General features: G+C 34.4%; 1 protein-coding gene and 1 long non-coding RNA gene across 2 annotated transcripts in view; both read left to right on the top strand.

Moving 5' to 3' along the window:
* LOC306863444 (lethal(3)malignant brain tumor-like protein 4) overlaps nt 1-20,858 on the top strand; it is a 58,323-nt gene that overhangs the window by 7,814 nt on the left and 29,651 nt on the right. Inside the window, exons 2-13 of the mRNA XM_079406781.1 lie at nt 7,256-7,335; nt 8,900-8,989; nt 9,081-9,135; nt 9,682-9,770; nt 11,648-11,752; nt 12,780-12,915; nt 13,912-14,003; nt 14,090-14,241; nt 16,034-16,110; nt 16,564-16,649; nt 18,642-18,752; nt 19,866-19,980. Coding sequence (XP_079262907.1) covers nt 8,912-8,989; nt 9,081-9,135; nt 9,682-9,770; nt 11,648-11,752; nt 12,780-12,915; nt 13,912-14,003; nt 14,090-14,241; nt 16,034-16,110; nt 16,564-16,649; nt 18,642-18,752; nt 19,866-19,980 — 1,096 coding nt within the window. The 5' untranslated portion in view covers nt 7,256-7,335; nt 8,900-8,911. The remainder of the gene's footprint in view (nt 1-7,255; nt 7,336-8,899; nt 8,990-9,080; nt 9,136-9,681; nt 9,771-11,647; nt 11,753-12,779; nt 12,916-13,911; nt 14,004-14,089; nt 14,242-16,033; nt 16,111-16,563; nt 16,650-18,641; nt 18,753-19,865; nt 19,981-20,858) is intronic.
* LOC306863212 lies at nt 1,300-5,203 on the top strand. Its single transcript, XR_013783661.1, has 3 exons — nt 1,300-1,718; nt 4,222-4,819; nt 5,016-5,203. It is a non-coding gene; the product is annotated as an uncharacterized lncRNA (long non-coding RNA).

Genomic DNA, 20,858 nt, shown 5'->3' on the forward strand with positions numbered 1-20,858 from the left:
CAAATGAGGATTTTCAGGATTTTTGGTTTCCATAAAAACTTAATGAAACTGTTCATAATGATTGTGTGTTTACATTAAAAAAGAGCGAGATGAAGGTGATCATCAGCTGTCATTCAGACGTAAAGAGTCACTCGTTCTGCATTCACTAATTATGTTACTCTGGACATCAAGTATTTTTCAACACTGTATTTACTGCACAAAGACTTGAGTTTGATGTGTTTGACTTGAACACTTTTCTCTGTTTATGTAAGGTCTCTCTCTCAGCTGTTCTGTTATGTGTGTTTATCAGGAACAGTCATGTAAATACTGCAGAATCATCAGACTCAGCTCTTGCTGTTTGGGATGTTTTCAGTTTTGGAGATTGTTATTGTGCAAGAAATCAGAGTAGAAACAGTTTTCAATCAGTAGATCTCACACATAATTAGACAGAAACAGGGAGTCATCTTGAATTTTGAAGTAGAAAGAAATTGGAATAGCATTTGCTTGGAAAGTGTACCACAGTAATCTTGATTTGTTCATCAATCAAACATCACTATTTCTCTCATCCGTCTGTTTCAGATATAAAGCATCATATGGACTGCTGTTATGATTCTTTATGCTGCTTGCTTGCCATTTTTGGAGTTTCAGTCTGTGCTTGTTGTAGCTGAATGATGAGCACATTCTTTAGAGCTTCTCCTTTCCACAGAAGAGTGGAATCAAACCGGTTTTGAATGGCATGATGACAGAATGATGATTTGTGGGTGAGCTGTGTAGTTCTGAAGGTTTTATTTGAGTCGTGCGTCTGAAGGAGGAAACTGCAGAGAGTCACAGCGGTTCTGTTGTTTGAGATTTGAATGGGAGGAAAGCGTGTGACAGAAACACAATGACTTATGAGTTGTTTGACTTTATTTTAGTGATGCATTAAATCTGCCCTATGAAATCCAACACTCTTTCATGCTCATTTTAAGAGCCGATTCCAAAAAGCATCTGTTTTGCTCTTTTTTTCTCACTAAAGAAGATGCATTTTTGCTTTTGAGAATCGTTTGTGCAGTGAAAGCGTCTCGTATTCTCTATTAATCAGCAGAAAAACACCACAAACACATGATTCCTGTCTGAATCTGAGCCAGATTACAAATATCTCTTCAGGTCTCAGCCCATTTTCACATGTGTGATGTTATTTTACATCTAATCTTGACTGTAAGGGTGTAATTATGAACAGTGACTGAAGAAAATACAAACATGAGCCTGATAATTGCATCCAAACGGCAAGAGAAAATCACACATTTTGAGAAGTTTTTTTTACATTAAATAAGTATTTGAACTAGTGTTGTCAAAAGACCCGGTACTTCGGTACCAAGTCGGTACTAAAAAAAATTAAATGTTACGGTACCACGTTTTCTTAAGTACCGGTGGTACCGTGTACCCGGTCAACCCGGTTCTTGACGCGCTTATCCGGAAGGTGCGCAGTTGCATCATCTTCATTAAAGCAATGAGACATGGCGACCGGTGGTGCTGCTGATGCGGTGGCTTTGAATCCACTTGTTGACAGGAAAGGAGGAAAGAGCCGCGTATGGAAATATTTTGGATTTGCGGCTGATGACCAGGGGAACATAATAGATCAACAAAAACCAATTTGCAAACGATGTCATCGAAGTTTTCTCTCAAAAGGAGGAAACACATCCAACTTAATAAAACACCTCAAAGACCGACATCCGGATCTAATGAAGGAGTTCAAGCAGGTAAGTTTCAATTTAATTTTATATTTATAGCTTCTGTTATAAATATTATACTATATTTTAATTTGAATGTCGGATTGAAATAAGCATCGCCATCTAGTTAATCGTTTGCCTAAGCGCGGTAGCCGTTATAGCGGCTACGCGAATATTAGAAAGTTTCTTTAACTATTTAATGCTCCTATAGCTTTTATTAGAGTAGGACATGACAGGAGCAGTCCCGGCGCCATGGGCGGGCAATGGGGGGCCTGGCCCGCCCTGTGAGTCACTAGTGCCCGCCCTGGAGGAGCCAGCTGAGTAAAGAAAACTTTGTACTATTCAAACATCAGTTATTATTTATTTACCCTTGCATTGAGAAAAAGCGGAGATCTGTTTCCTACAGGCTGTGCGCGGCGCTCAATCTGAAAGGAGGCGGGGTGGAGTTACGAGTAGAGCCCTGCATTTCGGCCCTGGCCCGACGGGCCCCGACTTTTTTACGCCTCTAGGGCCGGGCTTCGGGCCAATTTCCACATCATAGTTCAGACGCGGGCCGGGCATCGGGCCTGTTTTGGGTTTCTCCTTATTTTATATTGTAGACATCTACCCATTGGCGATGAAAAAAATTGCCGCGCTGGTGGAAACAACACGAGACCGTGCCGCGACTGAGAGCAGCTGGTGTTTAGTGTTGCTGAAAAACCCCAGCAAACATAACCATGAAAGTGTCTGCGGGAAATAGTAAGGAGATATTTGAATTATTTACTAATAAACTAATGTTTTCTGAGTCTGTGTTGCAAGGATGAAGTTGCTGATCCTGACTCGCCATCTCCTCATTAGACGCGCCTTTAGAGAGAAATAAATGTTTTGTCTGCTAAATGACAAAAGTAAAAAAGTAAAGAGTGTAAAGACCATCGACTCTACCGTGCGACTCCACCGGGCAGGGACACCGGCAAGGGATAGTAGTAGCTTTTTATTTAATTTTTTCATTGATATGTTTATTATTGAAATGTTGTTGTTATATGCATGTGTTAATTTTATTTAATTTCTTTATTTTCTTAAATATGTGGGTAGATAGTATTTATAGAGTTGTAACTTTTTAGTTTTAGTTACTTTTTCTTATTTGTAAGTCGCTTTGGACAAAAGCGTCTGCTAAATGACAAAAGTAAAAAAGTAAAGAGTGTAAAGACCATCGACTCTACCGTGCGACTCCACCGGGCAGGGACACCGGCAAGGGATAGTAGTAGCTTTTTATTTAATTTTTTCATTGATATGTTTATTATTGAAATGTTGTTGTTATATGCATGTGTTAATTTTATTTAATTTCTTTATTTTCTTAAATATGTGGGTAGATAGTATTTATAGAGTTGTAACTTTTTAGTTTTAGTTACTTTTTCTTATTTGTAAGTCGCTTTGGACAAAAGCGTCTGCTAAATGACAAAAGTAAAGTAAAGTAAAGTAAAGTAAGAAATACATCTTTATTGATTACGATTAAAATTATAATAAACGAGTTTTTGTTTTAATTTTTTTAATTTCGTTAAGTGATAATTTAAAGCTTTCTATAGATATATGTATCATGTCTGTGAGGCATGTATTCGCTCAGCTTCGGTTCATTTTTGTGAAGCGCACCTGTTCAAGAGAGACAGCAGAAAGCGCATCATGTTCGTTTTCTTTGTTTTATAAAAGAACTAGCCTACCTTTTGTTGGTATTGTGAGTGCCCACAAATACAAGTAGACCCTTTAGAGGTCCGAATGATGTATTACTCTTACCTTTATCAAAAAATAAATAAATAAATGACGGCGTAGGCTATTTTAATTTGTTTCCACTGAAGTAAATGCAAGTGTTTGTTCTGGTGCCTCCATGTCCTGCAGAGCGCGCTTTAGCTTCCACTCTCAGCACAAACTTAGATATAGTGCACATTATTATTATAGCGCAGGTTTAACGTTTAAACATTTTTATATACTTGAACTGTTTTAGTATATCTATAGATTTTATTTTAGGCAAGTCGTGATGATATGAGAAGGCTAAATTGATCAAACATAGGCTATGATCAGCTCATGCAGCTGACCAAAGGTCGTTACTTTAAAAAACAAAAATTATAGGCTATTTAACGAACAAAAATGCTCCAAACGTTTTTCTAAATTAACTTAATAAAAAAACAAAACGAAATATGATAATTTTGCCATTACACACAAAACTGAACAATTTTAATTGCCGAAACAGTAGTATAAACTGTTTTAGGAGAAGGGGAAAAAAAGACGGGCTCGGATCGGACTTGGGCCAGTAATTCTGATAAGCTGTCGGACGTGGGCCGGGCTAGGGCCTAAATTTGAGGCCAATTCGGGGCTCTAGTGCCCCCCCCAAACGAGTTACTGTGCTCCCACTTTCCACCCTCTCCCCTCCTTGCTGAACGTGATCGATTTCAAAAGCGAAAGTGAAACCAATAAAACAGCGCACATAAGAAAGCGATTGCATGCTTTAGCGAGCGTCAGCGATCCAAATCTGACCTGAAGCAACTGCTTTCTACCATACAAGGGGAAAAGAAAGAAAAAGGGGAACCAACATCCTCAAGTCAAGAACAGCTTTCTGCAAGTGACGAGTTAGATGGTGAGTTCTTGGTGTACGGTCAGATGCCTGAGGTCAGTGCTGAGGACGATCCACTTTCCTGGTGGAAAACAAATATGGGTACACTACCTCAACTATCAGAGTTTGCCAGGAAGTATCTGTGCATTGCTGCATCAAGCTGTTCATCTGAACGAGTGTTCAGTACTGCAGGGTATATTGTAAGCCCAAGACGCTCAAGACTGACTCAGGAACATGTTGATATGTTAGTGTTTCTTTCTGAAAATGGCAAAAAAGTAACTTATAGAAAACTGTAGGACAGTGTAGTTTTGGGTGAAACTTTAAGCTTGGAGTAAGTGACATTGTTTACATTTTTTATTTTGTTCTTTTCAATGCTTGTAATTTATTTAGTTATTTAATTAGGCTACTCAGATGTATACAATCCTTGTAAAGCCATGGTTTTGTTTTAATTTATAATAATATTTTAGGTTATAAAGTGTTGTTCAGTCATGGCATATTTTATTTAATTTATAAGAATGTTTAAGTTTATAAATAAGAAGAGTGTTGTTCAGTCATGGCATATTTTATTTAATTTATAAAAATGTTTAAGTTTATAAATAAGAAGAGTGTTGTTCAGTCATGGCATATTTTATTTAATTTATAAAAATGTTTAAGTTTATAAATAAGAAGAGTGTTGTTCAGTCATGGCATATTTTATTTAATTTATAAAAATGTTTAAGTTTATAAATAAGAAGAGTGTTATTCAGTCATGGCATATTGTTGTTTTTTTAGGTTTGTAATTTTTTTTTTTTTCAATTTTCATACTTTTATTACTTAAAAGTAATAATTTGATAACTTTAAATACAATTTTAAATAAGTAGAAAGAATGCCATTGATTTTTTGTACATTTTGTTTTTGTTAAAATTTATTAATAAAAATAGTGCATTGTTCAATTAGCATGTTTTTGTGTTTTGCTTTGGTACCGAAATTGGTACCGAGAACCGTGGATTTTCACTGGTATTGGTACCGAATACTGAAATTTTGGTACCGTGACATCCCTAATTTGAACATATTTTTCCACTCCAGATTGTAAGTTAAATGATACATTTCAAATGAAATCTAATGCTAATTTCTTACTCATTTTGTGATTCCATAAATAGTTTCTGTTTTGCTCTTTCACGTCACACTTGCTCACCAGATATTTTGTAGTACAGCAGTTTTTATTGTGTTCTTCCTCTTAACCATCAGAAAACCCCACAAACCCTGATCTGTGTCATTCTGAAACTTGATCTTAGGCTGCTGTTGTTGTGTTGAGTGCATTAAAGCTGATATATGTGTGTATAAACTGAAAAATCTTCATTTGTATTTTGTGAAATAACTGTACAGTATGTGATAGTTTTTGGAGATCATCAGGGTTTTTTAAGACGCAGGGCTGTGAATTATTTTGATATTTAAAATGAGCTCGTTCTCTGTCAAACGAACATTAAATATCAGCTAAAGCTAAATGTTTTGTGCTGTTTAAAACAGTTTTAGTTGTATGTTATTGCCAGCTCTGGCTTCATGTATTTATCTCTTCATTTTTAATGCTCTTTGTGTGTTTGTGGAGAAACATGGAGAGACACGGAATAATTCACATTTGACCGGCACTTTTCTCATCAATGCGCCGCTCGAACACACAGTTTTTATTTTGAATTAGATTTTATTTTATTTTAATTTTAGTCAATGTTTTAGTAATTTTGTTATCTGCCGTTGTCATTTTTTTAAATTATTTTTTAAATATGTCTATATAGTTTTTATTCATTTTTATTTCAGTACATCAGCTTGAACTAAACAAAAATCAGATATGTTGCCTTAAATATAATTATTTAAATTTGAATTTATATTTAAATAAATGATGCTTATTTTGAGGGTTTTAACGCATTTCAAAATGACCTGAATGTGTTATTTAGGGTTAGCTTTTGATCTAAATACTTATTCTTAAGAGCTGTTATTTTGGGCTGAACTCTCTATGTAAATGCTTGAAATTAGTTTTGTAGACACATTCAAGTTGTGCCCATATACTACTGAATTTCTTTATAAACCTGTTATTTATATTTAAGAATTGCATATAGAATGCTGCAGTGAATAACAGCTGATAAGTGTCCAGCAATAGAAATATAAAAAATATGAAATATAAAATATGAGTATAAAATATAACAATCGAGATAAAATATGAAATAAAACAATATCCTCATATACAGTTAGGTCCATATATATATATATATATATATATATATATATATGGCACAGGCACAATTTTTTTATTATTTTAGCTGTTGACCAAAACACATTCAAGTTGCAGTTATATAATGAATACAGGCTTTAATCTCCACAGATGTCTCAATCAGGTTTTGCCGTTTGAAACGTCTTGCTGTTTATTTCCCCAGAAGTCTTGCTCATTTACATGCCCGTGTTATTTGAGTATCATTGACATACTGTTGTTATTTTTATGTTTAGATTTTCTATTATAATTTTAAAGTAGATTTGTTTATTTTACATTTATCTATGTAGTTTTCATACATTTAATTAGATTTTTTTTTAAGTTTTAGAAATTTTTTGTAGATTTTAAGTTTTTTTTTAGTTTTTATTAATTTTTAAAATTAGTTTTTGTTTATATTTTCATTTTAACTTTAAAGGTTTAGAATTTTTTGTAGTTTTTAATTTGTCTATTGTTTTTATAAATTTTTTTAATTAGTTTTTGTTTGTTTTCGTTTTAAAGTTTCGTTTTTTTAAAAATGTCTATAGTTTTTATTCATTTTTATTTCAGTTTTAGTTTATTTTAGTACTTCAAGATAAACTAAATGAAAATGAGTAATGTTGCCATGACAACTAGATGAAATAAAATAAGTTAATTTTTTTAGATATTTTATATTAACCTGTATTTTATTTCTAGTAATCTTGTTAGCCTGTTTTTAATGGTTTTGGTTTGTGATGCGGCTTCTAATGGGATGTGTCTGGTCTCTCTCAGGTCCTGTAGGTGTTCAGTGTGATCCGGGTCAGATGACGCCTGTGTTTGAGCGGGATGTGTTCGGGCTGAACCCCTGACCGGTCAGTTCATTCATATGACGCTCTTTCTGATTGGATCTGATGCTTGTTTTAATTCTCTCTGAAGATTCAGATGCTGTGATGATGCTGTTCTAGCTCACGTTATCAAATATGAACAGCCGTCAGAACGTGCCAGAGATCATGTTCATTTAGTCAGGAGAGCGGTTAAACTGCTTGACCAGTTACTGAAAGATTCATTAAAGTCAAACTGAATTTACAAAATGGCTTTGTGTAATTATCAAACCGCAAAGCCTGTGATTAAAGTAATTCTATGCACAAACGTTTCAGAGTCAAGCATCTGTTAATAACATTGATTACTAAAAACATGCATATAAATATTTACACATGTATCTATGTAAATTTGTCAACAAGTTAGGTCACATTATAATCTCTTTTGGAAATTAAAAAAGAACAAATATTAGTAGGTGTACTGTAAAATTAAATTATTATTTTCAAATGCTAAATTTAAATGGAAAATGTTTAATTCTACATTACAATAGCAGTGTTGCTTATTTTGTTTAATATTTTTAATATCAAATAATAAAATAATAATAATAAATTATTAAAAAAATTAACTATTTAAAAACATAAATTCTACATTTTACATTACAATGGTGATATAGTTAAAATAATTAAATAAATTGTTAAAATTGAATATAGCCATATTGATTTATATATATTTTTATGCTATTTTAGGTGAAATTGTGCGGCAAACTTGGAGCTCTTTTTAGGATTTAAAGTCACAATCAAATTTTTTTTGTTAAAAATTGCAATTATGTGTGTTGTTGTTGTTGAATAGTTGCCCAACAGCAACCATGCAGTTGGCGTCTGGCCCCGGGCTAATTGCAGCAAAGCTTCTGTAAGAGTAACGAACTAGTCGTCCAGATGAGCAGCGGGCTGTAATGTGTGGTTTATGTGAGCTGAAGTGAGATCGTTTGCAGCAGTTTTTCACTGGAGTGACTCTCTAAACTCTGTAATCCATCGCAGTCGCTTTGAACGGCCTTCTGGGAAATCAGCTCACTGCAAACCGGCCTTAACGAGGTCTGCTGGAGTCTGAGACTCTAAAACCGTCAGCGTTCAGTTAACTAGCAGAGTTAAATACTGCTTATTATTGTACTGTCTTTACAAAGAGCCAAACATCTACATCCTGTCCTGGTGTCCTTACGGGTTAAAGTGTGTTTTTTTTATGATATTAATATTTTTACTCATCAAGGATGCATTAAATTGACCAAAAGTGTCAGTAAAGACATTTATAATGTACCAAAAGAATAAATGCTGTTCTTTCTAACTTTCTATTCATCTGTGAATCCTGAAAAATAAAATGCATCACAGTTTCCACAGAAATATTGTTATTTTCAACATTGATAATAATCAGAAATGTTTGTTGAGCAGTAAATCAGTATATTATTATGATTTCTGAAGATCATGTGACACTGAAGACTGCAGTAATGATGCTGGAAATACAGCTGCAGATCACAGAAATAAATTACAGTTTAACACATATTCACATAGAAAACAGCTGATTTACATTAGAATAATATTTCACTGTTTTACTGTATTTTTGCAGAGCCGATCTCTAATGATGCAGAGTGAGGACCGCAAGAGAAAGAAACACAGTTTGAACCCCAGAAACGTGTCAGACGAGTACAGTCTGCGTGTGAGTACCGTGACCTCTCACCCCTGACCCCTGACCTCTGACCTTCAGTGACTCTCAGAACAGACTGATGAGACTTTCTTCTGCTTCTCAGGAGAGACCGAAAGAAGAAACCACAAAGATGAAGAATAAAGTTTCTACATCACAAGGCAGGAACCAGAATCTTCTTACATGCTTTATACAAACACACACTGTGCGGAGTTTGACTTCATATTATCTAGTGTTTTTAATGTCAGTCTGTATTTCATAGATGTTTCTTTTGAACAGTCAGAAAGGTTGTTATGTGTGACCCTGCAGCACAAAAGCAGTCATGAGTAACACAGGTATATCTGCAGCAATAGCCAACAATACATTGTATGGATCAAAATTATACATTTCTCTTTTATGCCAAAAATCATTAGGATATTAAGATCATGTTCCATGAAGATATTTAGTAAATTTCCTACTGTAAATATATCAAAACTTCATTTTTGATTAGTAATATGCATTGCTAAGAACTTCATTTGAACAACTTTAAAGGAGATTTTCTCAATATTTAGATTTTTTTGCTCCCTCAGATTCCAGATTTTCTAATAGTTGTATCTCAGACAAATATTGTCCTATCCTAACAAACCATACATCAATGGAGAGATTATTTATTCAGATTTATGACTGGTTTTGTGGTCCAGGGTCTCATTTGCATGTGTTTTCCGCAGCAGTGAGCAGTAAGAAGAAGCCGTGGTCCTGGGATCAGTATCTGGAGGACGAGCGATCTCAAGCCGCTCCTCTGCAGCTCTTCACTGAGGTACTGATCCAGGATCAGCATACTTGTATTTAATTGTTTTTGCCATGATAATAGCCTAAGATGCTGACGTGGCGTTAAATAAATATATACTATTAGTACTACTCCAGGATCAGCTCTGAGTCACTCTCAACACACAGAGACTGTCTTACAGCAAAACATTACTCTGAGATGCACGGCTGTATGATTTCTGAACCTGAATGAATCATGCATTTTAAAAGTAATTCAGTTGCTAATTGTTCATGCTTTCATTTAAATACCACCGAATTGTAGAAAAATTAATAAATTATAAAATTTTAAAATTGTATAAATTTTTATAGAGCCCTAAAATTAAATTAGTAATTACTTTTTTTTGTTAAATTGTGTAAGTTTCATTATTTCATTAGACATAACTTAATTTAACCTTTATAACAGAATCCAGAATTTTTTTTCTTACCCCATTAGCAGATATTTTTACTTGTTTTAAGCAAAAACTTACAAAATTTGGATAATATTTTGAGAAAACAAGACATAATATCTTAGTCATTTTACTGGTCAAGTAAATGCATCTTGATTCCAGAATTTGTAGATATTTATACTAGAAAACAAGAATACTACGGAAGAAAATAATGTTTTTGCAGTGAAGTCCCACACTGAAAGTTCCTGACCTTTGAAAAGTACTGCCTCGTGAGCGGGGACTTTCTGAGGAGCACATTTTTACCCAGAACTTTATTTAGATCCTGGTTCCTGCGGTGGAAGCACTCCGAGATCCTGGGGAAAGTTCCTGCGGTGGAAACAGACTTTTGTTTCCAGGACAAATATCCAAACATCCTTAAATCAATATACATCTACTGGAGATGCAAAAAGACATAAAACAAGAAGTCTTATTTCCTGGGAAATTGATCAAAATGAAGTGAGTGTAAAAAATATTTTCCAGTGGGTTTATAGAAATCAAATTCATTCAAAGGCAAAACAAGTTTATTTTTCTCACTGCGTTTTTGCCTCTCTTTTTTTTCTTTTTTTTTTTTTATCACAAACTCACTTAAATTTGATAAATTTATTGGGAAATAAGAATTCTTTAGTCATTTGGCTTTCTTGAGTTAAAAATGTTTAGATATTTGTACTGGAAAACAAACACAAATACTGAGGAGCAGCAGCTTTGCTCTGATGAACTGTAGTGAATGTATTGTGAAGATATCTGATGTGATATCGAGATCCTGTAGTTGAGAAGTTAGCATGTTAGAATGAATGTTATTAATGCATTTCTACGACATGTTTAAAAGTTTGTTTCTTCATCAGGTTTGTAGAAATGTGTCTCTGCATCAGTGTCTCAGCAATGGAAGTGAATGGGTGCCGTCAGAATGAGAGTCCAAACAGCTGATAATAACATCACAATAATCCACAGCACTCCAGTCCATCAGTTAACATCTGGAGAAGACTAGTTTGAAGAAGATTAGTTTAACTGATGGATTATTGTGATGTTTTTATCAGCTGTTTGGACTCTCATTCTGACGGCACCCATTCACTTCCATTGCTGAGACACTGATGCAGAGACACATTTCTACAAACCTTCCTTAAAATTCACTTTGGTTGCATTGATGTGTAAAATAAGTGTTTATGATATTATGATGGTTTGATTTCCAGTGAATGCATGAACTCATCAAATTTATTTCTTGAATGCAATGCAAGTGGCTTTGATTAGAAGCGTCTGCCAGATGCATAAATATCACGACTGTTTTTAGAGCGACTAGAATGTAATGTAATAGTGTACTGATTGTTCCTGAAGGGATGCGACTGGCCATCTGCTCCCCTCGGAAACAGGGGAGGCGGTTGCCATGGCAACTCCTTGAAGACGTTCGATGGTTCTTCGTGCCTCTGAGTGCTTGTGTTTTCTCTTCTAGTTCCAGGCGTTTCCTGACAGCAGGAATGGTTTTAAGGCGGGGATGAGGCTGGAAGGCATCGACCCGCTGCATCCGTCCATGTTCTGTGTGCTGTCTGTGGCCGAGGTCAGAAACTCTCTCTTACTGTCATTAAGCACTCAAAGACTTCACTTGACGCCTGTGTGTGTAAAGCATTATAAAGGTATTCATAATGTACATTGTAATGCACTATAGCATTGCATAAATAATTGCAACCAAAGTTCATATGCATTGGTTTGTTTGTTGTGGTTTAATGCATTATCCTTTCCAAGGATTTAACTATGAATATTATATATTATAAGTGTTATAATGTATTATAAAAATGATTCAGGGATCAAACAAACCATCATGACAAAACATAATTAATGCGTGAAATAATTTTAAAATTCATTGTATATAAAAAGGCTTTAATGTGCTACCAAGGTATTGACTCTTAACCTGCATGCATAATTAAAAGCATTACCTTGGTAACACTTTATATAAAGCATATATATATAATATTTTAGATTGATTAATTACACCTTGCATTGTCTGCATCTGATCGCATGAATAATTGTAACCATCTTGAGAAAGTATAATGCATTAAAACACACGACAAACTAATTTTAGATGCAACAAGGAATATGCTAATATATTATAATGCATAACTTATATAAAACAATGCTTTACATTATACATACCTTTATAATGCTTTATGCATAACAGCTTCAATCATGTAATCAAGATTCTCCATGAAGTGAAAGGTGATTTTGTTTTTTATTAAATATACATTATGTATATTAAACTAAACCCTTTTTTGTTTTTGATGTTTGTATATACTTTTGATTTATTTAATGTTTCTTATGATGAATGTAGCTGTAGTCGTTGTCATTGCTTTAAATTATAAACAATTTTAAGGTGGCGTCACATGCATTCCTCAGAGAGGAGGATGTCCCAGAATGCATTGCTGCAGTGCATAAAACAATGCAGAAATATATAAAAATGAATTGCTTTGTATGTAAATGAATAATGTTTTCAGATCTGTGTGTTTTTGTGCTTGTTTGGAGTATTTCCGGTGAGTTTAGCGTCATGTTAACGTGTCTGCTTGAGATTGAGATTCTTGTGGTTGTTGAAGGTGATTGGCTTCCGTCTGCGGCTCCATATCGATGGGTACTCCGAGTGCTATGACTTCTGGGTAAACGCCGACTCTCCTGACACCAAACCGGTGGGATGGTGCGAGTCGACGGGACACAAACTCCATCCGCCCAAAGGTGCGTTCGGCTCCATTATATCCTGTGCCTGCTGTTTTGTCTTTTATAAGATAATAAACATCATCTAGATATGAGCGGTGATAACGAGAATAATAGATTAAATGAGCTAATGAGTCAATCTCATGAAAGCAGTCCAGATGATGTCTGGATTCACCACAAAAAAAAATATATGTATATAATATATGAAGAGTTTGTTTGCAAAGACAGATGACTCTGTTTTTAATAATAATAATAATAATTATAATAATAAGAAGAACAGTTAATGTATTTCCTCTGAAACATCTGGTCATTTTAGGTAACTTTAGTTTAGATGTTTTTCTGGAAAAAATAATTGCACCGTTTGTTGTACATTTTTCAGTTTACTCTGATTTAAATAACATTATTCTTTTTATTCCTTAGCTTTTTCAATATTTATTGTTATTGTTAACTAAAACTATTGAAAATCGTTTTCATTAATAGAAGTAAAGCTGAAACAAGATAATTAAGTTGAACTACTAAAATTACTGAAATGCTGAAATAAGGATAAATATAAATATTTTATAGTATATATTATAGTAAAAATAAAGCATGTGACAAAATTACTAAAACTGTAATTAAAATGAAAAAGTTAATTCAATAAATTTTGCCTCCTTTAGGTAAATTTGTCTTGTTTAAAGGGTTTAAATATTTTTTTCTGGAAAACAAATCATTGTAGTGTGTGTTGTATAATCTTCAGCTTATTCTGATTTAATAAATACCTGTTTTATTTATTTGTTTATTTATTTAATACTGTAAATAAAACACATTGCAGTAATGGGAATCGCTGAAGCAAGCAGACCATCTGGTTTGAGAAATGTGTTTATTATTTTAAAAATATCAAATTTCATGCTTTGTATGAATGTGAAATATTATTCCTTACATTTTTCTTTAGGTTGTAAGGTGAAATGTGACCCGGATGTGTTTAGTGTCGTCATCTTTCTGATTGAATTATTCTGTATTTTGCCTCATTTTTGTCAGGTTACAAGCCGAACGAGTTTAACTGGGAGAAATATCTGGAGGCCTGTAATGCTCAAGCGGCACCAAAGAGCCTCTTCAGATCCCAGAGCAGCGTAAGTCCGTCATCATTACTCAGGACTGCTCTGAACACAGATTAGAGGTGCTGTGAGTGTCACTAACGAGCGGTTTCTCGTCACAGGCGTCGAGCGGCTCGGTGTTTGCGGTGGGCATGAAGCTGGAGGCGGTGGACCGTAAGAACCCGTGTCTGGTGTGTGTGGCCAGCGTGGCCGACATCGTGGACCAGCGCTTCCTAGTGCACTTCGACAACTGGGACGACACCTACGACTACTGGTTAGCAACACTAACTAACCCGTCAGAGCAATGCTAGTTAAACATGCAGGACGCACTGCTGCATAACATGCCTACTTCATGTGGTGTGTAGCGCTGGGCAACGATTAATCGCATCCTAATAAGTTTGCACTGTGCATATTTATTATGTATATAAAGACACACACATACAGTATATATTTTGGAAATAGTTATATGTATATATTTTATATTATATATAAAAATATTTAATATATAAACAACATATTTTTCTTAAATATATACATGCATGTGTGTGTATTTATATAGATTATAGATTGTATAGGTTATACAGGAACATGCCACTGTAATCCACTGTAATAATGTTTGAAGCAGTGTTACCATGTATCTATATTAAGCTGAAGTACTGCATTTACAAAAACTGAAATAAAATAAAGATAAATATGAATATAAAATGAGTTAAAACAACAAAATGACTAAAATTAAACCTGAAGATATAAAAATAAACTCTAAAATTTGAGTTAATAGTATATAAATAATACAAAATTAATTAAATTAATAACTGGAAATATTTAATATAAATGTCAAAAGTACATAACAAAAATGACTAAAACTGAAAGTAAAGATAAATTGAAATATTTAAAAATAATTTTAAAATGACAAAAGCACATAACAAAATCAAACATTGATGAGGGCCGATGAAAGAAGATCACAGTAGCATAAGGATGATTATTTATAGGAGGTTTGATGGAAGTGTGTGTGATATTCTGTGAAGGCTGTGACAGTACTAGTGTGTTCTCTGATCTTCATCATCTCTCCAGCACATTAATAATAGCATCATCTCTCCAGCACATTAATAATATCACATTAATATCTGCTCCTGTGTTTATGATGCCTGATTGATTCGCATTTGTTTCGGTGATGTGTGTTTTACATAACGCACTGCATCGCATCACTGCTGGGATTTGCTCATGAATAGCCCTGGAGAGGAAGACGAGGTAAAATTAGAGTCCGGCCCACACAGAGAGACACGTCCGTCCGTTCACACAGCAGCTATAAATGGATTCGAGCAGAAACAGCATGGAGTCTGAGAGCGTGTTATTACTGTGTGCGTCCAGCAGGAGAAGCTGTGTGTGTAAGAACAGTCCCACAGTAGATATACGTCCAGAAGCCCTCGCACATCCTCTGTCAGACCAGTGAAGTGCAATCAGCAATAATTAGTATTCCATCTATACGGTGGTGTGAAAAAGTGTTGCTGATTATTCATTTTATTGCATGTTTGTCACACTTTAATGTTTCAGATCATCAAACAAATTTAAATATTAATCAAAGATAACACAAGTAAACACAACATGCAGTTTTTAAATGAACGTTTTTTTTTTATGAAGGGAAAACATTATCAAAATTAATAAAAAATAAAAATGTATAGTAGTTTATAAGTAAAAGTTATAATGTTATAAAGTTCATTTTAATTCACTGAAATTAATAATTGGAAATAAATAAAACTAAACCTTAACTAAAAGTCAAATTAAAATAAAATCTTAAGATCATAAAGTACTAAAAACTGAAATTAACAAATAAAAATTACAAAAGCACATAACGGATAACTGAAAGTAGAATTAAATAAACATTAAAAAAATAATTAATAAAAATAAATGAAAATGGCAAATGCACATAAGAAAATCACTCAAATTTAAACGAAATAAAAATAAATAAACAACAAATGCACATAAGAAAATGACTCTAATTGAAATGAAATAAAGTAATGTTCTGAGGTGCATCCAGCAGGTTGACGGTGTGTTTTGTGTCTCCTCAGGTGTGACGCCAGCAGCCCGTATATTCACCCGGTGGGCTGGTGTCAGGATCACGGCCGGCCGCTCACAGCTCCTCAGGGTGAGATCATGTTCCTCATGTGTTCAGCATTAAGGTCTCTGCACACCAAGTCCCAAATTTTCACATGCGTTTTTTCGTATTCGTAGTCCTAAAAATTCATCACGCACAGAAACCTTGCACACTGAGTCCGATGCGTATGAATTAATCTAATACGAAAAAATGAGCAAAACATGCATTGAGGATTATTTTGTTGTCCTCTCGCTTCTAATGTAGAACCTTATTGTAATTTATTATTATTTGACCCAGATGTGTTCTGTAGTTTCTTGAGGTTTTCATTTTCTTCTTCTTTATTATTCTGCAAAACATGTGTCTGTTGTGTTGCACATGTTGAAGCTGAAAATGTGAACAAATGGCAGTAAAAACGTGTAGAACTTGGATCTCAGTGTAAGCGGAGCTGTGTTTGTGTCTGTGAGCTGAACACAGGTTAGTTTGTGTGTGTTGTGATTGTTGTAGGACACCCGAATCCAGAGCACTTCGTCTGGGAGGAATATATGGAGGACACGAGCGCGTCTGCGGCTCCCAGTGAAGCCTTCAGTGTGGTGAGACGCATTTCATAGTTCATTATACATTTACATACTTAGCAGACGCTTTTATCCAAATGAGGACAACAGAAGCAATCAAAAAGAGCAACAATATGCTAGTGCTATGACAAGTCTCCGTTAGTTTAATGCAGAACATGTAGCAAGGTTTAAATATATATATATTAGTGCTGTCAATCGATTAAAAAAAATGAACTAATCACACATTTTTCTGAAATTAATCGCGATTAATCCCACCTCACATTAAAGTTTTTAAATATACTTTTATATTGCAATAATTTCACATTCAATCTTCAAATTAATGTACAAACAACATAAAGACAATATATATATTTTTTATTTAATGGTATCTTTTGTTATGACAGAAGGCCAGTATCACTGATACGGATTTTTCTATAAAATTGCCCCCCCCTCAATATTTACCTATTGACTATAGCCATTCAGCATTACAGTATAATTGAGATATCAATTTTAACATTTATTAGACTTTTAAAAAAAAAAACTTCTAATTTAAGTGAACTTAAAACAATCTTCACATAAACCCATTATAATAAATGTCATTTTTACCTGTGCCCTTCAGCACAAATATACAGAAATTTAAATTATCAAACACTAAATACTAAATTAAATATAGATGAATCCTTAAAGCTATAAAAGTAATTTTTTCCTCTTTTTTTTTTTCTTTGTCATTTGATTAATAGACATCACAGCAGCTGGTTTTAAGGCTGTTTTGGCTGTTTTTATTTCTTTAAGAGCTGCCGCTGCTGAACGTGACGCGGATCTGACACGCATCATATTTTCTCTCAACTCTTTTTATGATTTCTGACCCACTTCAGGTCATAAAGTCTCTATTAATGAGCTGACGAGTTGAACCGGGTGTGTTAGATGAGGGAGACTGGGCTGTTCCAGGACAGTTTGGAAAACCATTTCAGAGACATGTTACTCATATTAAATATATTACATGCATGCACAGTTTAAGGCAGCTTTAATCGCCTTTTTGGTAACATCATGACTTAACTGATCACGACATTGCATGCTCGTAGTTTATTTCAGGCTTTGATATGAAATGATACAGGCCAGCGTTTCTGCACTCGTTTGACCTGCTGCTGAAGTGAAGTGATGTGCTCGTAAAGACGTTCTGCAACTGAATAAATGCACTTCTTGTCAAGAGAAAAACAGACAGAAACAGCAGTCGTGAGTGGGGTGGCCAACCCTAGCTCCGCCCCTGCGTTAATTGCATTAAATATTTTAACGCGTTAAACTGAAAAAATTTATCGCCTGCGTAAACATGCTAATTTTGACACCACTAATATATAAATAAATAAATATATATATATGTATATGTGTGTGACCCTGCAGCACAAAAGCAGTCATGAGTAGCACAGGTATATCTGTAGCAATAGCCAACAATACATTGTATGGATCAAAATTATACATTTCTCTTTTATGACAAAAATCATTAGGATATTAAGATCATGTTCCATGAAGATATTTAGTAAATTTCCTACCGTAAATATATCAAAACTTCATTTTTGATTAGTAATATGCATTGCTAAGAACTTCATTTGAACAACTTTAAAGGAGATTTTCTCAATATTTAGATTTTTTTGCTCCCTCAGATTCCAGATTTTCAAATAGTAGTATCTCAGACAAATATTGTCCTATCATAACAAACCATACATCAATGGAAAGATTATTTATTCAGCTTTCAGTGTATAAATGTATACATCTCAATTTAAAAAAAACTGACCCTTATGACTGGTTTTGTTGTCCAAAGTCACATGTATCGTTTCTCATATGCCTCTTCTCACAGCAATCGTCTTTAAAAGAGAATTACAATTGTAACATTTAATATATTGAAGGCAGCTCAAAGTATCAGTAGGCCTATATTAGTGTTATCATTTGATACTGTTTTGTGGTCCAGGGTCACATATATAAAAAACGTGATGTAGATGAGTGTGGCTGTGTTCTGAGTGCTCTGTGTTCCTGCAGAGATCTCCACACGGCTTCCAGACGCACATGAAGCTGGAGGCGGTGGACAGACGAAACCCCATGCTGATCCGCGTGGCCACCATCACCGACACCGAAGACCACAGAGTCAAAGTGAGGAAGAGTTTGGCTTCTAGTCACAGCTTGACTGATCAAATCATCTGCAGTCTTTCATTTAGTCATGTGAGCACTGGTGATAAACAACATTAGACTGGATGCTTTTAATGTAAGAGCAAATGGACTGATGATTTATTCTTTACATTTACCCTTATTTTAAAAGATCCATCTCTCCAAATCATTTCTAGTCTGATATATCAGTCACATGAGCTCATGATGTTTTTGAGTTTTGACTAGATATCCATGAGCAGAGCTGTACACTTACAGTACTTTTCAACAGTTTGGAATAATTACGGTTTTTTAAATGTTTTTGCTAACCAAAGCTCAATTTATTTGATCAAAAATACAGTAAAAATTTGAAATATTTTTATGATTACAAATAACTGTTTTCTATGTGAATATGTGTTAAACTGTAATTTATTTCTGTGATCTGCAGCTGTATTTCCAGCATCATTACTCCAGTCTTCAGTGTCACATGATCTTCAGAAATCATAATAATATACTGATTTACTGCTCAACAAACATTTCTGATTATTATCAATGTTGAAATTTTTGTGGAAACTGTGATGCATTTTATTTTTCAGGATTCACAGATGAATAGAAAGTTCAAAAGAACAGCATTTATTTGAAATAGAAACCTTTTGGAACATTATAAATGTCTAGTGTCACTTTTGATCAATTTAATGTGTTTTTGAGGAATAAAAGTATTCACCTCTTTCAAAATTTAAATCTTCCTGAACCTAAAACTTTTGAATGACAGTATATTTAAATTTCTATCTGTGAAGAAAAGTAAGCAATACAGTAAGAAATACACAAAGCGCTACATAAATGCGTCATTCATTTAGTCAATATTTGAAGGTGTCCTTGTTACAGTGTAACTATACATTTAAGTACGGAGTAATATTAATTAACTACATGTACTTGCCTTATGGTTAGGGTTACTGGCATGTAATTATACATAATTTATTGTTGTTATAATAGTAAGTACATGTAACAAGGACACCTTAAAAAAATGTGACTCATTTATTCATTTTTAGACCAAGACAAACTGAATCTGAATGATCCGAATGAATGCCGATCTGTTATTGTGTTTGATTTATTGTTGCTCAGGTGCATTTTGACGGCTGGCATGAGAAGTTTGATTTCTGGGTGGATTCAGATCTGCCAGACCTTCATCCCATGGGCTGGTGCTCCAGAACGGGTCACCCGCTCGAACCTCCGCTCAGTGAGTATCTGCTTACTCTCACAATCACACCACAGACGCTTGAGCCGCAGCTAATGCATCTGTGACCCGTGCTGGCAGAATGAGTGTGAATGTGCACGGGCTAATTTTGAGCTACTGGCAAAAGAAGTGAAAAATTACTTCATTCACTTCCAGAACAAAACTTTACAGATAATGTACTCACCCCTTGTCATCCAAGATGTTCATGTTTTTCTTTCTTCGGTCGTAAAGAAATAGTTATTTGAGGAAAACATTTCAGGATTTCTTCAAATTTCTTCAGGCAGGTTCAAAGGGCTCTAAACAATCCCAGCCGAGGAAGAAGGGCCTCATTCTGACTTGTTTTGCCAGAACGGGTCTCATATATTCTTGAGCAAATGGAGCAGTGGATGTCTTTGCCAGTAAGGCTTTTAATCAAAGGGAAGAACGTTTTAATCAAACAGGAAGTAAAAAAACAAAAAAAGTCAAATATAGAAAACATTTTATTTAAAAAATAAAAATATTAAAACATTTTATTTCAGCGAGTTGCCAAGGCAAAATTTCTCATTTGCATTTAGGTTAACTAAACTAGTACTAAAATGACACCGAATGAGCAGCATGTGAAGTAAATTGTTCCGCTTTTATGCAGAATTTTAAATGCAGATTTGAGAGCTTTTACCATAGCTGCATCCACGTGAAGTGTGTGTGTATTTGAGTGTGTTTGTGTGTGTTTGAGTGTGTGCGTGCCTGAGTGTGTGCATGTGTGACTGTGTATTTGCGTGTGTGTGTGTGTATGTTCCGTTCCCATTATGCCACACTTATAGATCACATGATGAATTACTGGCCTGACCTGAGAGATGTGAAGTTTTACTGTGTTTAGTGTGATGTATGAAGTGCTATTATCA

Source organism: Barbus barbus, assembly GCF_936440315.1.
Source record: "Barbus barbus genome assembly, chromosome: 44".
Classification (NCBI taxonomy): domain Eukaryota; kingdom Metazoa; phylum Chordata; class Actinopteri; order Cypriniformes; family Cyprinidae; genus Barbus; species Barbus barbus.